This window comes from Rhinoderma darwinii, chromosome 7 (assembly GCF_050947455.1).
Source record: "Rhinoderma darwinii isolate aRhiDar2 chromosome 7, aRhiDar2.hap1, whole genome shotgun sequence".
NCBI classification, from domain to species: domain Eukaryota; kingdom Metazoa; phylum Chordata; class Amphibia; order Anura; family Rhinodermatidae; genus Rhinoderma; species Rhinoderma darwinii.
The window spans coordinates 144,481,731-144,500,313 of NC_134693.1; the positions used below are offsets into that span (position 1 = coordinate 144,481,731).

The window sequence follows — 18,583 nt, forward strand, 5'->3', positions numbered from 1 at the left end:
ACATTATACTGTGTGGAGGCAGCTATGGGGCATTATACTGTGTGGAGGCAGCTATGGGGGCATTATACTGTGTGGGGGCAGCTATGGGGACATTATACTGTGCGGAGGCAGCTATGGGGACATTATACTGTGTGGGGGCAGCTATGGGGACATTATACTGTGTGGAGGCAGCTATGGGGGCATTATACTGTGTGGAGGCAGCTGTGGGGGCATTATACTGTGTGGAGGCAGCTGTGGGGGCATTATACTGTGTGGAGGCAGCTATGGGGACATTATACTGTGTGGGGGCAGCTATGGGGACATTATACTGTGTGGGGGCAGCTATGGGGACATTATACTGTGTGGAGGCAGCTATGGGGACATTATACTGTGTGGGGGCAGCTATGGGGACATTATACTGTGTGGAGGCAGCTATGGGGACATTATACTGTGTGGAGGCAGCTATGGGGACATTATACTGTGTGGGGGCAGCTATGGGGACATTATACTGTGTGGGGGCAGCTATGGGGACATTATACTGTGTGGGGGCAGCTATGGGGACATTATACTGTGTGGGGGCAGCTATGGGGACATTATACTGTGTGGGGGCAGCTATGGGGACATTATACTGTGTGGAGGCAGCTATGGGGACATTATACTGTGTGGAGGCAGCTATGGGGCATTATACTGTGTGGAGGCAGCTATGGGGGCATTATACTGTGTGGGGGCAGCTATGGGGACATTATACTGTGTGGAGGCAGCTATGGGGACATTATACTGTGTGGGGGCAGCTATGGGGACATTATACTGTGTGGAGGCAGCTATGGGGGCATTATACTGTGTGGAGGCAGCTGTGGGGGCATTATACTGTGTGGAGGCAGCTATGGGGACATTATACTGTGTGGAGGCAGCTATGGGGACATTATACTGTGTGGGGGCAGCTATGGGGACATTATACTGTGTGGGGGCAGCTATGGGGACATTATACTGTGTGGAGGCAGCTATGGGGCATTATACTGTGTGGAGGCAGCTGTGGGGGCATTATACTGTGTGGAGGCAGCTATGGGGGCATTATACTGTGTGGAGGCAGCTATGGGGACATTATACTGTGTGGGGGCAGCTATGGGGGCATTATACTGTGTGGAGGCAGCTATGGGGGCATTATACTGTGTGGAGGCAGCTGTGGGGGCATTATACTGTGTGGAGGCAGCTATGGGGGCATTATACTGTGTGGAGGCAGCTATGGGGACATTATACTGTGTGGGGGCAGCTATGGGGCATTATACTGTGTGGGGCAGCTATGGGGACATTATACTGTGTGGAGGCAGCTATGGGGGCATTATACTGTGTGGAGGCAGCTATGGGGGCATTATACTGTGTGGAGGCAGCTATGGGGCATTATACTGTGTGGAGGCAGCTATGGGGACATTATACTGTGTGGGGCAGCTATGGGGACATTATACTGTGTGGGGCAGCTATGGGGACATTATACTGTGTGGAGGCAGCTATGGGGACATTATACTGTGTGGAGGCAGCTATGAGGACATTATACTGTGTGGAGGCAGCTATGGGGACATTATACTGTGTGGAGGCAGCTATGGGGACATTATACTGTGTGGGGGCAGCTATGGGGACATTATACTGTGGAGGGGCAGCTATGGGGGCATTATACTGTGTGGAGGCAGCTATGGGGGCATTATACTGTGGAGGGGCAGCTATGGGGGCATTATACTGTGTGGGGGCAGTTATGGGGACATTATACTGTGTGGAGGCGGCTATGGGGACATTATACTGTGTGGGGGCAGCTATGGGACATTATACTGTGTGGAGGCAGCTATGGGGACATTATACTGTGTGGAGGCAGCTATGGGGACATTATACTGTGTGGAGGCAGCTATGGGGACATTATACTGTGTGGGGGCAGCTATGGGGACATTATACTGTGTGGGGGCAGCTATGGGGACATTATACTGTGTGGAGGCAGCTATGGGGGCATTATACTGTGTGGAGGCAGCTATGGGGGCATTATACTGTGTGGAGGCAGCTATGGGGACATTATACTGTGTGGGGGCAGCTATGGGGACATTATACTGTGTGGAGGCAGCTATGGGGACATTATACTGTGTGGAGGCAGCTATGGGGACATTATACTGTGTGGGGGCAGCTATGGGGACATTATACTGTGTGGGGGCAGCTATGGGGACATTATACTGTGTGGAGGCAGCTATGGGGACATTATACTGTGTGGGGGCAGCTATGGGGACATTATACTGTGTGGAGGCAGCTATGGGGACATTATACTGTGTGGGGGCAGCTATGGGGACATTATACTGTGTGGAGGCAGCTATGGGGGCATTATACTGTGTGGAGGCAGCTATGGGGACATTATACTGTGTGGAGGCAGCTATGGGGACATTATACTGTGTGGAGGTAGCTATGGGGGCATTATACTGTGTGGAGGCAGCTATGGGGGCATTATACTGTGTGGAGGCAGCTATGGGGGCATTATACTGTGTGGAGGCAGCTATGGGGGCATTATACTGTGTGGAGGCAGCTGTGGGGGCATTATACGGTGTGGAGGCATCTATGGGGGCATTATACTGTGTGGAGGCAGCTATGGGGACATTATACTGTGTGGGGGCAGCTATGGGGGCATTATACTGTGTGGAGGCAGCTATGGGGGCATTATACTGTGTGGAGGCAGCTGTGGGGGGCATTATACTGTGTGGAGGCAGCTATGGGGGCATTATACTGTGTGGAGGCAGCTATGGGGACATTATACTGTGTGGGGGCAGCTATGGGGGCATTATACTGTGTGGGGCAGCTATGGGGGCATTATACTGTGTGGAGGCAGCTATGGGGACATTATACTGTGTGGAGGCAGCTATGGGGGCATTATACTGTGTGGAGGCAGCTATGGGGGCATTATACTGTGTGGAGGCAGCTATGGGGCATTATACTGTGTGGAGGCAGCTATGGGGACATTATACTGTGTGGAGGCAGCTATAGGGGCATTATACTGTGTGGGGGCAGCTATGGGGACATTATACTGTGTGGAGGCAGCTATGGGGGCATTATACTGTGTGGAGGCAGCTATGGGGACATTATACTGTGTGGGGGCAGCTATGGGGACATTATACTGTGTGGAGGCAGCTATGGGGACATTATACTGTGTGGAGGCAGCTATGGGGACATTATACTGTGTGGAGGCAGCTATGGGGACATTATACTGTGTGGAGGCAGCTATGGGGACATTATACTGTGTGGGGGCAGCTATGGGGGCATTATACTGTGTGGGGCAGCTATGGGGGCATTATACTGTGTGGGGGCAGTTATGGGGGCATTATACTGTGTGGAGGCAGCTATGGGGACATTATACTGTGTGGAGGCAGCTATGGGGACATTATACTGTGTGGGGCAGCTATGGGACATTATACTGTGTGGGGGCAGCTATGGGGACATTATACTGTGTGGAGGCAGCTATGGGGACATTATACTGTGTGGGGGCAGCTATGGGGGCATTATACTGTGTGGGGGCAGCTATGGGGGCATTATACTGTGTGGGGGCAGCTATGGGGACATTATACTGTGTGGGGGCAGCTATGGGGACATTATACTGTGTGGGGGCAGCTATGGGACATTATACTGTGTGGAGGCAGCTATGGGGGCATTATACTGTGTGGAGGCAGCTATGGGGGGTATTATACTGTGTGGAGGCAGCTATGGGGACATTATACTGTGTGGAGGCAGCTATGGGGACATTATACTGTGTGGAGGCGGCTATGGGGGCATTATACTGTGTGGAGGCAGCTATGGGGACATTATACTGTGTGGTGGCAGCTATGGGGACATTATACTGTGTGGAGGCAGCTATGGGGACATTATACTGTGTGGAGGCAGCTATGGGGGCATTATACTGTGTGGAGGCAGCTATGGGGGCATATACTGTGTGGAGGCAGCTATGGGGGCATTATACTGTGTGGAGGCGGCTATGGGGGCATTATACTGTGTGGAGGCGGCTATGGGGCCATTATACTGTGTGGAGGCAGCTATGGGGGCATTATACTGTGTGGAGGCAGCTATGGGGGCATTATACTGTGTGGAGGCGGCTATGGGGACATTATACTGTGTGGAGGCGGCTATGGGGACATTATACTGTGTGGGGGCAGCTATGGGGACATTATACTGTGTGGAGGCAGCTATGGGGACATTATACTGTGTGGAGGCAGCTATGGGGACATTATACTGTGTGGGGGCAGCTATGGGGGCATTATACTGTGTGGGGCAGCTATGGGGGCATTATACTGTGTGGGGGCAGCTATGGGGACATTATACTGTGTGGGGGCAGTTATGGTGGCATTATACTGTGTGGAGGCAGCTATGGGGACATTATACTGTGTGGGGGCAGCTATGGGGACATTATACTGTGTGGAGGCAGCTATGGGGGTATTATACTGTGTGGAGGCAGCTATGGGGACATTATACTGTGTGGAGGCAGCTATGGGGACATTATACTGTGTGGGGGCAGCTATGGGGACATTATACTGTGTGGAGGCAGCTATGGGGGCATTATACTGTGTGGAGGCAGCTATGGGGACATTATACTGTGTGGAGGCAGCTGTGGGGACATTATACTGCGTGGAGGCAGCTATGGGGGCATTATACTGTGTGGAGGCAGCTATGGGGACATTATACTGTGTGGGGGCAGCTATGGGGACATTATACTGTGTGGAGGCAGCTATGGGGGCATTATACTGTGTGGAGGCAGCTATGGGGACATTATACTGTGTGGAGGCAGCTATGGGGACATTATACTGTGTGGGGCAGCTATGGGACATTATACTGTGTGGGGGCAGCTATGGGGACATTATACTGTGTGGAGGCAGCTATGGGGACATTATACTGTGTGGAGGCAGCTATGGGGACATTATACTGTGTGGGGGCAGTTATGGTGGCATTATACTGTGTGGAGGCAGCTATGGGGACATTATACTGTGTGGAGGCAGCTATGGGGGCATTATACTGTGTGGGGGCAGCTATGGGGACATTATACTGTGTGGAGGCAGCTATGGGGGCATTATACTGTGTGGAGGCAGCTATGGGGACATTATACTGTGTGGAGGCAGCTATGGGGACATTATACTGTGTGGAGGCAGCTATGGGGGTATTATACTGTGTGGAGGCAGCTATGGGGGTATTATACTGTGTGGAGGCAGCTATGGGGGCATTATATGTTGTGGGGGCAGCTATGGGGACATTATACTATGTGGAGGCAGCTATGGGGACATTATACTGTGTGGAGGCAGCTATGGGGGCATTATACTGTGTGGGGGCAGCTATGGGGGCATTATATGTTGTGGGGAGGCACTATAGGCCATTATACTGTGTGGAGGCAGCTATGGGGGCATTATATGTTGTGGGGAGGCACTATAGGCCATTATACTGTGTGGAGGCAGCTATGGGGGCATTATATGTTGTGGGGAGGCACTATAGGGCATTATACTGTGTGTGGGAGCAGTGTCTGGGGGTATATTCTATATAATAGTATACAGACGGCTCAGGGGGATATATTATAATTTAATAGCGTGGTATGGTAAAGGGTGTGTGCTAATCTTTCATTAATCGTAATCGAGGTTACATGTTCAAGCAATCAAAGTTTGATTTAGGTCATAATCTCCCAGCCCTACCCTGAAGCATCATTTAACCAAGCAGAGAATGGTCAGGGTGTCTTCAGCAGAAGGGTCTTTGGAGTTGGTGCTTGGACCGGCACCAGGAGGGAATTTGCTTTCCTTAGTCTCCGCTTCCGAGGATACCAATGCAGGGAACACTGTACTGTACATCAAGCACATGTTTTCACTGGTTACATTTTTTTTTTAAATTAATGATGGACCCCACCCCCCATTATGAAGACTGCGACAACTGGGATAAGCAGCACATTTATTCAAAGAAAGCTTACAAAACATAGGGAAAGGTCTGTACATTACGTGTCCCCCAAATGGGGCACATGAGGGGTTCAGAAAAGGACGAGAAAACAAGGGGGCGATCTAGCTCGCTGCCTATCATAGGGACAGGCGTATCATACACCCCAGGCTTAAAGTGGACCTGTGTAACCGGCGGCGTGCTTTACTAAATGGGGGTTATGGCTCTTATTTTATAACGCTCCGCCTTCCCAGATACAGGGGCTGAAGCCATTATATGGTGCTTATAAATACAATGCCTCAAATGCCACAAAGAGGCACCGAGGAGACAGATACAAACGTACACATTAAAAAGTTTCAGTAATAAACTTTGATCTCTTTTGAAGGTAGAGCTACGTTCACCTATGGCGAGAGGTCCACTTTAATTATGGCAGTTGTGGAGAAGCGATAATGAGGGTGCGAGGCGCGGTCATTTATTTAGCGTCATAACGAGGGGGATGAAGGAAAATAACTTTCCTCTACCAGCGCGGAAATCTTTGCCAACTAAGGGGGATGCGGAATAAAAATAAAGGCTCTGCTCTAGCAGTGAAAGAGTTAATGGGAAAATGCAATGGGAGTGCTGGGATTCTGCCTAGCAATCGACGGGTCTGGCATCGCCCTGCGCTGCAATCAGGTGCAGATCTCTCTGACAGCGACAATGTTAATGACATGACTGCAGAGAAGCCCTCCTAAGTGGAGGGGAAGGAAGGGTTAATGGGAGTATGCTCTGCGGTGAGAGGGCGTTGGGTTGTCTGCTCTCCCCGACCCTCAGCCAGTTCCGTCTGGAGATGGAGTCAGCAGAGATGGAGTCAGCAGAGTTGGAGTCAGCAGAGTTGGAGTGTCCCCGGCTGGTGTACTGGCTGGTGATGGGGCAGGAGTTGCCAGGCCTGGCGTCCTCTCATTCTCCTTGGACGGAGAAGGGGTTTTGGACTCAGTCTGTTCCGGAGCTCTCAACCTCTTCATCATAGTGGTGACTCGTACCGCTTTCTGAAATAGACACAGGCGATACAGAAGAGTTAAGAATGTAGAAATAGTTAAACGTTTGTCTTTTTAAACATATCTGTCATTTCAGGTCACTTTTCAGAATAAGATGTGTATACAGGAGGAATTGCACTATTTCTGGCCTTAATAACTTGTATATGGCATTTTTCACCAGTATTCCCCTCCAATTGCACTTTCTCTAATTCTCCATTTTCCTTGAGCTAGGGGGTGGTCTAACTGCTATGATGTCTTCCATCTATTGCACATATTGCACACGTAGAAAAGAGGAGAATCCTATCCTCCAATCTCTGTTTCTCACCCTCAGAAAAAGCAGCACAATGGAAGACATTATACAGCAATATTAAGCAGTGTAGCTGTGAATCCAGCACTGTGGTGACATATAACACTTACTAGAAGTTTCAGCAGCCCAGAGGACATTACACAGCATTAATGAGCAGTGTAGCTGCGAATTCAGCACTTGGGTGAGATCTAACACTTACTAGAAGTTGCAGCAGCATGGAGGACATTATACAGCAGTAATAAGCAGTGTAGCTGTGAATCCAGCACTGGGGTGAGATATAACACTAACTAGAAGCAGCATCAGTATAGAGGACATTATACAGCAGTAATAAGCAGTGTAGCTGTGAATCCAGCACTGGGGTGAGATATAACACTAACTAGAAGCAGCATCAGTATAGAGGACATTATACAGCAGTAATAAGCAGTGTAGCTGTGAATCCAGCACTGGGGTGAGATATAACACTTACTGGAACTGCAGCAGTGTGTCTCTCCGCCCCCTCCCTTATCTATAGACTTCTATGGGCAGCATGTAACCTGATCCCTCAGTGAGCTGATAATCTGTCTTGTCTCTCAGGACGGATTTTAGCAGAAGATTGAGAGTTAATGATCAGTTCATCAGGCAGGGGGGAGAAGACGAAGTGGCTCATAAGTGGAGACAGGTATTTTCTCTAATAGGATATATGACAACGTTTCTTATCTTCACTTGTATTACTGATTTATAAAAAGTTTGTTAAAATAACAGCACCAAGGATTAGTTTTAAAAGCTGGGGACGGTGGACTCAGGATCCAGATATAGGAGAGGTTGGGAGACGGTACGGAAGAGTGTGATAAATGAGAGCTGGAGGGAAACCTATTTCAAGTTGATGCATACAGCTATATATGGCTTTAATATCTTGCCCTCACAATCTTTCCCTGATCGCATTACAAGTTGTCCCAAGTGCAATACACCACTGACGAATTTGTGGCATGGAGTATGGGGGTGTGTACATACGAAACGATTTTGGGGGATGGTACAGAAATATATTAAGGACCATTGGAAAACGAATCTCCCAATGACGCCTCAAGCGCTACTATTCCATCAAGCGCGGCCGCCAGAGGAAGAGGGTGCTCGAGGAGTGAGATCACCTCCCGTGTTGGTGCACACGATTCTACTGGTAGCTTTGAGATGCCTCCTCAGTCACTGGTTAGAGGCAGACACGCCGGGGTTAGAAATGATTGTGTCACGGCTGAAACAGTTATTGGTTCTTGAGAGGGTGGAGGTGGAAAGGCGGAAGGAAACGGGAACCAAGAAGCTATTTGATAAGTGGCAAGTATTTATAGAAACGCAATGTACAACAGCCGAAATAGCGGAAATTGTTAGGCCTTTCCAGTACACAAAGTGGTACTGCACGCAGCTCTTGGCAGGCGTTTTAGGGAGGATGCAACTGTGAGCCAGCTGGGGGAGAAAGGATGAGTGGAAACTCATTGATGATCTAGGTGGTGTTGGAGTTGGGGGAGTCATGTTTGTTTGGTCCATCTGAAGATCGACAATTATGCCATGTTTCTATGTTGGTGTGTTTATATGTTATGTTGAATTTAATTTAAAAGTTAATCCCATGACAGTTGAGTGCTGCGCACTCATGATGTAACTTTTACGTGAAATGTTTGTAAGAAAATGTGAAAACTGACAATAAAAAGGATATTTAAAAAAAATTAAAATAACAGCACCTATTCAACTCCACTTCATGAGAAGAGATATTGCAGCAACAGCAGGACTGATCTCACATATATACGTGGTAGCCACTGCTGGTTCAGTGTCTGCGCTCATGCTCTTTATGAGAGATACTGTCAGAAATCGACCCTAGAAACTCCTGTGTCCCAGGCAGAGGCTCTTCTCATTGAGCTACGGATGCTGATGGACAGCTCCAGTGCTGAATCGGGTGTAGCTCCTCCTCTTGACTTTTGCCTTTCCGATTCCTTGCTTTAGTTGCCGGATTAGTCTCACCATTTCAGCTCCTATATAAGCCCGGCCCTCTCCAGACTATTGCGCTTCCTGCCTGTAGTCTGGCTCCTCGCTTTCTTTCTGCAAACTGTTGCTGTTTATTTATGTACCGAACTTGGACTATTTTCTGACCAAGTCTCTGCCCCACGATACAACCTGTTGCCGCTTATCTGTGAACTGAACCCGGACTGTCACTTGACTACCCACGCTATTAGCACCCTCATGCCTGATCGATTGAGCCCCTGCAGTCTGTTGACAGATGTAGCGCTCACTGTAGTCTGGTGTGGAAATCACTACATTATCATTATCAGGCCGGTACTCGTGTGTCCATTGTCACAGTTCATGCAGTTCCCCTAGTAACTAGCACAATTGTGACTGCAGCTCTGGATGTAACTGGAGTACAAGACATGATGAGACTCAGTACAAGTCAGTAGACTTTTATATATCCCATCTGCAAATGTCAATATAATTCCGTAAGCTGATTATAGAGCGAACCCGACGGCGTTAGGACGTGTTGAGCGCGATGATCTGCTGTAATCTTATATTGGCGTGACCTCTCCAGTGGGTCGAGTTTTGGACATCATAATGGGGAGAACCCCCATCCGGAGCTGATGACATATTACTTGTGGTGACGTCTGTGTGTTCAGGGAGAGTTGTTCAGCTTTTGTATAGGTGAAGGATGAGCCCTCAGTGATTATAAATACCGGACCAAGCTACCCCAACTTGACACTAACCGGCCTGAGAAAAGACCTCAGCGCTGAACAAGAATCAGAACGTTATACGAAATCTGCTCAATGGAGGATGAGCCACAATGAGACGTGCTCTGCTCAGCAGCCGCATAAAGCAATGCAATTCAATAAAACGCCGCTGAGACTGGGACGCTGATTACATGGAGCAGCTGACAGCGTCATAATCATGTCATGTGTATACGAGGCGCTGACATGTTCCTCACACATTATACACTAATAATACGCTGCAGATGTAAATGAGCGCAACTTTATTTACCGCTAAATACATTACAGCCCTCAGATCCACGCAACGCGACCATAATCAGCGAGCCAGGGTCAACTGTATGTACACAGCCTATTCCTGTTCTCAATATCAGGGACGCCAGCAAAGAGAAAAAGCCTCAAGACAATCGGTAATGTCACAGAAGATTAAGGAGAACATCCTAATTATATAGAATCCACTGCAGAGCAAGATACAAACTGAGGAATATCCAGCAACCGAGAGCAACCATCTGCAGACTCTCTATAACACTGACTGCCATAATGTGGGCACATTTCAGTATTATACTAGTTATATTTTGTATATAGAAGCAGTATTATAGTAGTTATATTCTTGTATATAGGGGCAGTATTATAGCAGTTATATTCTTGTATATAGGAGGCAGTATTATAGTAGTTATATTCTTGTATATAGGGGCAGTATTATAGTAGTTATATTCTTGTATATAGGAGGCAGTATTATAGTAGTTATATTCTTGTATATAGGGGCAGTATTATAGTAGTTATATTCTTGTATATAGGAGCAGTATTATAGTAGTTATATTCTTGTATATAGGAGCAGTATTATAGTAGTTATATTCTTGTATATAGGGGGCAGTATTATAGTAGTTATATTCTTGTATATAGGGGCAGTATTATAGTAGTTATATTCTTGTATAGAGGAGCAGTATTATAGTAGTTATATTCTTGTATATAGGAGCAGTATTATAGTAGTTATATTCTTGTATATAGGGGCAGTATTATAGTAGTTATATTCTTGTATATAGGAGCAGGATTATAGTAGTTATATTCTTGTATATAGGAGCAGTATTATAGTAGTTATATTCTTGTATATAGGGGTCAGTATTCTAGTAGTTATATTCTTGTATATAGGGGCAGTATTATAGTAGTTATATTCTTGTATATAGGAGCAGTATTATAGTAGTTATATTCTTGTTTATAGGGGCAGTATTATAGTAGTTATATTCTTGTATATAGGGGGCGGTATTATAGTAGTTATATTCTTGTATATAGGGGGCAGTATTATAGTAGTTATATTCTTGTATATAGGGGGCAGTATTATAATAGTTATATTCTTGTATATAGGAGGCAGTATTATAGTAGTTATATTCTTGTATATACGGGGCAGAATTATAGTAGTTATATTCTTGTATATAGGGGCAGTATTATAGTAGTTATATTCTTGTATATAGGAGCAGGGTTATAGTAGTTATATTCTTGTATATAGGGGGCAGTATTATAGTAGTTATATTCTTGTATATAGGGGGCAGTATTATAATAGTTATATTCTTGTATATAGGAGGCAGTATTATAGTAGTTTTATTCTTGTATATAGGGGCAGTATTATAGTAGTTATATTCTTGTATATAGGAGCAGTATTATAGTAGTTATATTCTTGTATATAGGGGCAGTATTATAGTAGTTATATTCTTGTATATAGGGGGCAGTATTATAGTATATTCTTGTATGTAGGAGCAGTATTATAGTAGTTATATTCTTGTATATAGGGAGCAGTATTATAGTATTTATATTCTTGTATATAGGGAGCAGTATTATAGTAGTTATATTCTTGTATATAGGAGCAGTATTATAGTAGTTATATTCCTGTATATAGGAGCAGTATTATAGTAATTATATTCTTGTATATAGGAGCAGTATTATAGTAGTTATATTCTTGTATATAGGAGCAGTATTCTAGTAGTTATATTCTTGTATATAGGGAGCAGTATTATAGTAGTTATATTCTTGTATATAGGGGCAGTATTATAGTAGTTATATTCTTGTATATAGGAGCAGTATTATAGTAGTTATATTCTTGTATATAGGGGGCAGTATTATAGTAGTTATATTCTTGTATATAGGGGGCAGTATTACAGTAGTTATATTCTTGTATATAGGGGCAGTATTATAGTAGTTAGATTCTTGTATATAGGAGCAGTATTATAGTAGTTATATTCTTGTATATAGGAGCAGTATTATAGTAGTTATATTCTTGTATATAGGGGCAGTATTATAGTAGTTATATTCTTGTATATAGGAGCAGTATTATAGTAGTTATATTCTTGTATATAGGGGGCAGTATTATAGTAGTTATATTCTTGTATATAGGGGGCAGTATTATAGTAGTTATATTCTTGTATATAGGGGGCAGTATTATAGTAGTTATATTCTTGTATATAGGGGGCAGTATTATAGTAGTTATATTCTTGTATATAGGAGCAGTATTATAGTAGTTAGATTCTTGTATATAGGAGGCAGTATTATAGTAGTTATATTCTTGTATATAGGGGCAGTATTATAGTAGTTATATTCTTGTATATAGGAGCAGTATTATAGTAGTTATATTCTTGTATATAGGGGGCAGTATTATAGTAGTTATATTCTTGTATATAGGGGGCAGTATTATAGTAGTTATATTCTTGTATATAGGGGCAGTATTATAGTAGTTATATTCTTGTATATAGGAGCAGGATTATAGTAGTTATATTCTTGTATATAGGAGCAGTATTATAGTAGTTATATTCTTGTATATAGGGGCAGTATTATAGTAGTTATATTCTTGTATATAGGGGGCGGTATTATAGTAGTTATATTCTTGTATATAGGGGGCAGTATTATAGTAGTTATATTCTTGTATATAGGAGCAGGGTTATAGTAGTTATATTCTTGTATATAGGGGGCAGTATTATAGTAGTTATATTCTTGTATATAGGGGGCAGTATTATAATAGTTATATTCTTGTATATAGGAGGCAGTATTATAGTAGTTTTATTCTTGTATATAGGGGCAGTATTATAGTAGTTATATTCTTGTATATAGGAGCAGTATTATAGTAGTTATATTCTTGTATATAGGGGCAGTATTATAGTAGTTATATTCTTGTATATAGGGGGCAGTATTATAGTATATTCTTGTATGTAGGAGCAGTATTATAGTAGTTATATTCTTGTATATAGGGAGCAGTATTATAGTATTTATATTCTTGTATATAGGGAGCAGTATTATAGTAGTTATATTCTTGTATATAGGGAGCAGTATTATAGTAGTTATATTCTTGTATATAGGAGCAGTATTATAGTAGTTATATTCCTGTATATAGGAGCAGTATTATAGTAATTATATTCTTGTATATAGGAGCAGTATTATAGTAGTTATATTCTTGTATATAGGAGCAGTATTCTAGTAGTTAGATTCTTGTATATAGGGAGCAGTATTATAGTAGTTATATTCTTGTATATAGGGGCAGTATTATAGTAGTTATATTCTTGTATATAGGAGCAGTATTATAGTAGTTATATTCTTGTATATAGGGGGCAATATTATAGTGGTTATATTCTTGTATATAGGGGGCAGTATTACAGTAGTTATATTCTTGTATATAGGGGCAGTATTATAGTAGTTAGATTCTTGTATATAGGAGCAGTATTATAGTAGTTATATTCTTGTATATAGGAGCAGTATTATAGTAGTTATATTCTTGTATATAGGAGCAGTATTATAGTAGTTAGATTCTTGTATATAGGAGCAGTATTATAGTAGTTATATTCTTGTATATAGGAGCAGTATTATAGTAGTTATATTCTTGTATATAGGGGCAGTATTATAGTAGTTATATTCTTGTATATAGGGGGCAGTATTATAGTAGTTATATTCTTGTATATAGGGGGCAGTATTATAGTAGTTATATTCTTGTATATAGGAGGCAGTATTATAGTAGTTATATTCTTGTATATAGGGGGCAGTATTATAGTAGTTATATTCTTGTATATAGGAGGCAGTATTATAGTAGTTATATTCTTGTATATAGGGGCAGTATTATAGTAGTTATATTCTTGTATATAGCGAGCAGTATTATAGTAGTTATATTCTTGTATATAGGGGCAGTATTATAGTAGTTATATTCTTGTACATAAGGGCAGTATTATAGTAGTTATATTCTTATATATAGGAGGCAGTATTATAGTAGTTATATTCTTGTATATAGGGGCAGTATTATAGTAGTTATATTCTTGTATATAGGAGCAGTATTATAGTAGTTATATTCTTGTATATAGGGGCAGTATTATAATAGTTATATTCTTGTATATAGGGGGCAGTATTATAGTAGTTATATTCTTGTATATAGAGGCAGTATTATAGTAGTTATATTCTTGTATATAGGGGCAGTATTATAGTAGTTATATTCTTGTATATAGGAGGCAGTATTATAGTAGTTATATTCTTGTATATAGGGGCAGTAATATAGTAGTTATATTCTTGTATATAGGGGCAGTGTTATAGTAGTTATATTCTTGTATATAGGGGCAGTATTATAGTAGTTATATTCTTGTATATAGGAGCAGTATTATAGTAGTTATATTCTTGTATATAGGGGGCAGTATTATAGTAGTTATATTCTTGTATATAGGGGCAGTGTTATAGTAGTTATATTCTTGTATATAGGGGCAGTATTATAGTAGTTATATTCTTGTATATAGGAGCAGTATTATAGTAGTTAGATTCTTGTATATAGGAGCAGTATTATAGTAGTTATATTCTTGTATATAGGAGCAGTATTATAGTAGTTATATTCTTGTATATAGGGGGCAGTATTATAGTAGTTATATTCTTGTATATAGGAGCAGTATTATAGTAGTTAGATTCTTGTATATAGGAGCAGTATTATAGTAGTTATATTCTTGTATATAGGAGCAGTAGTATAGTAGTTATATTCTTGTATATAGGAGCAGTATTATAGTAGTTATATTCTTGTATATAGGGGGCAGTATTATAGTAGTTATATTCTTGTATATAGGAGCAGTATTATAGTAGTTATATTCTTGTATATAGGGGGCAGTATTATAGTAGTTATATTCTTGTATATAGGAGTAGTATTATAGCAGTTATATTCTTGTATATAGGAGTAGTATTATAGTAGTTATATTCTTGTATATAGGGGGCAGTATTATAGTAGTTATATTCTTGTATATAGGGAGGCAGTATTATAGTAGTTATATTCTTGTATATAGGGGCAGTATTATAGTAGTTATATTCTTGTATATAGGGTGCGGTATTATAGTAGTTATATTCTTGTATATAGGGGCAGTATTATAGTAGTTATATTCTTGTATATAGGAGCAGTATTATAGTAGTTATATTCTTGTATATAGGGGCAGTGTTATAGTAGTTATATTCTTGTATATAGGGAGCAGTATTATAGTAGTTATATTCTTGTATATAGGGGGCAGTATTATAGTAGTTATATTCTTGTATATAGGGAGCAGTATTATAGTAGTTATATTCTTGTATATAGGAGGCAGTATTATAGTAGTTATATTCTTGTATATAGGGGGCAGTATTATAGTAGTTATATTCTTGTATATAGGGGCAGTATTATAGTAGTTATATTCTTGTATATAGGGAGCAGTATTATAGTAGTTATATTCTTGTATATAGGGGCAGTATTATAGTAGTTATATTCTTGTACATAAGGGCAGTATTATAGTAGTTATATTCTTGTATATAGGAGCAGTATTATAGTAGTTATATTCTTGTATATAGGAGCAGTATTATAGTAGTTATATTCTTGTATATAGGGGGCAGTATTATAGTAGTTATATTCTTGTATATAGGAGGCAGTATTATAGTAGTTATATTCTTGTATATAGGGGCAGTATTATAGTAGTTATATTCTTGTATATAGGAGTAGTATTATAGTAGTTATATTCTTGTATATAGGGGGCAGTATTATAGTAGTTCTATTCTTGTATATAGGAGCAGTATTATAGTAGTTATATTCTTGTATATAGGAGCAGTATTATAGTAGTTATATTCTTGTATATAGGGGGCAGTATTATAGTAGTTATATTCTTGTATATAGGAGGCAGTATTATAGTAGTTATATTCTTGTATATAGGGGCAGTATTATAGTAGTTATATTCTTGTATATAGGAGCAGTATTATAGTAGTTATATTCTTGTATATAGGAGGCAGTATTATAGTAGTTATATTCTTGTATATAGGAGCAGTATTATTGGGGGGGGGGGGGGGGGGCATGAGCCTTTAGCGATGCCCCTGGTAGTTATATTCTTGTACATGGGGAAGGAGTATATAACCTATTGTATTAGTAATAGCTCCGCAGTTTGCAGTCCTCAGATAACACTGTTCAGTCACATACAGGAAACTTCTCACCTTCCATTTTGCTTTAGCAAAGTTTTTCTCGATCTGGGCGCAGACTCCATCCTTGATGTTTTTGTCTGATGCTGCGTTCCCTGAAATCCTGTAACACATTAGCGTGTATTACCATTTATCGCAGGCCGGGTTTACATGCTGATGAAGCTGCTGATGATTTCTTAACAGGTCAGGTTTTCAGCCATTGGATAATAATTAATTATCGGGACGAGTGTCTGAGTTTAGGATTGACCCCCTGGGGATGATGGCAGCAGTTAATTAAAAAATCCATCAATAAGAGTCGGTAATGAAGGAAAGTGGTAAAATATTCACAGCAGCGACTGACGTGACAATGTCTCATGATTCCTGATGAACGTTCATTGTCATAAAGGTTAATCTCGGGGCAGGATCTAGTAAATATACAAACTTAGAGGTCTCCTCCTGGATGATGATTTTCTTTTATCTATTTACTTTGTGTTGTTCTTTAGCTCAATTAAAATCAGTGACTAGAGTCTCACTGCATTGTCTATTGGAGTCTGGGGGTCGTCTGGAATCCACCTCCTGCCTCATGAGCGGCTCAGGGCAGGTTCACACGTGGCGGAATTGCTGTGGAATTCTCCAGCGGACAATTTGTTTCTATACATTTTTAGGTAAGTTAGTTCAGACATTGCGGAAAACTCTGCTGCGGACCATAGGCTGCGGTGCGGACCACAGGCTGCGGTGCGGACCATAGGGTGCGGTGCGGACCATAGGCTGCGCTGCTGTCTATAGGGTGCGGTGCAGAATTTTCCCTTCTCCGCATGCACTGTCTGTTGCGGAGAAGAAGCGGAATGTCACTGCGGATTTCGGCCTCTGCAATGCAAAAACGGAGATCTGTGGCAAGTCCGCTGTGATATCTGCAACGTCTGAATTACCTGTCAAATATGCAAATGTTGCTGCAGAGTCGTTGCGTATTTGCCCCAAATCTGCACCAACATTTGCAGCGGGAAATTCTGCCACGTGTGACGGCGCCCTCAGTCTTCAGTTCTGCTTTACATCGTTTCTCAGCAGTTCATGAATGATCAGTTACAGATAAATAATGGAATATAAAGGAGATCGCTCCCGCTCAGGGCCGTCCTGTCATTCACTATAAATTCTGCACGTCAACCTACTACTTAGTGCTGTCTGTCCCCGGCCCAGCGTCTGTATACAGGAGGGGTTTCAGATATTTGTAACCGTGTGTCACCCAGTAATGGACGTTCTCCATCACTGCTTGTCTTCTCCATGGATGTGGGACACAAGATCAATGAGATCCATGTGATTTCTGATAATCCCCTAATCAATGAATCTGTCGGGGGTTTACCTCTTGTGCACACGACATACAGGCTGTGACATGAGATGGGAATGAGTAAGGTCTATGGTGAGACACAGGTAAAACGTCACCATTCATGGCTGATGGCGTCGGCCGCTGTCACCCGCTGGTCCTGGTCTACCTCCATCAGACGGGTCACCAGATCTTTGGCTTCAATAAAATAAGCGTTAGTTGGCGGTGATAATGATGAATTCTTTATTTTTATTACGGTTATGTATCATCTAATACTCTTTGTGTTTCAATTCCTCACCATTTTCAATATCTCTGCTTGCTTTCTTCAACTGAAAACATTAAATTATTTACATCCCCAAGCTGAATATTCACCCTGACCTATAGGACTTATCACAATGACTAAATGCAGCAGCACAAGTCTCTCTTCTGACCTCAACTCCAGGCTGATTACCTACACTGATACATTGTAACAAGCCCATCAGCTGCATGAGCAGGAACTGGATAGATTTAGAACTTTTGCACTGTCATTAGTCGAAGCATTGGGGCCGCTTACCTGCAGGTGAAATATCGTCCCAGTACGGCGAATCAAACTCATAGTCTCCATGCAGGATCTTCCTGAATAAGTTCTTGTCGTGGCTTTCATAGTCCTCGTCCTCCATCTCGTCATAGAACGGGGGGTTCCCGGAGAGACTATGGAAGAAGATAGAAGACCCTCTTATGTCTTATACACCCTGCAATATGTTGGTGAATAACCATGCTGCCACTCACAGTATATACATGATGACACCGATCGCCCAGCAGTCAACGGGTCGTCCATATCTCTGTCGTGCAACCACCTCGGGGGCTGCCAAAATAAAAAAAAGGACAATTCAACATTTAAAAGAGGGCGATTAGGGCGTACACCCTCCCATGTCCCCATCCTCAT

General features: G+C 42.2%; 1 protein-coding gene across 1 annotated transcript in view; it reads right to left on the reverse strand.

Moving 5' to 3' along the window:
- Positions 1–5,899: 5,899 nt before the first annotated feature.
- The window catches only part of CAMKV (CaM kinase like vesicle associated), a 77,758-nt gene continuing 65,074 nt past the window's right edge, over positions 5,900–18,583 (reverse strand). The window contains exons 7-11 of the mRNA XM_075831978.1: positions 18,427–18,502; positions 18,212–18,348; positions 17,778–17,856; positions 16,377–16,464; positions 5,900–6,923 (exon numbers count right to left, since the gene is read on the reverse strand). Coding sequence (XP_075688093.1) covers positions 6,705–6,923; positions 16,377–16,464; positions 17,778–17,856; positions 18,212–18,348; positions 18,427–18,502 — 599 coding nt within the window. The 3' untranslated portion in view covers positions 5,900–6,704. The remainder of the gene's footprint in view (positions 6,924–16,376; positions 16,465–17,777; positions 17,857–18,211; positions 18,349–18,426; positions 18,503–18,583) is intronic.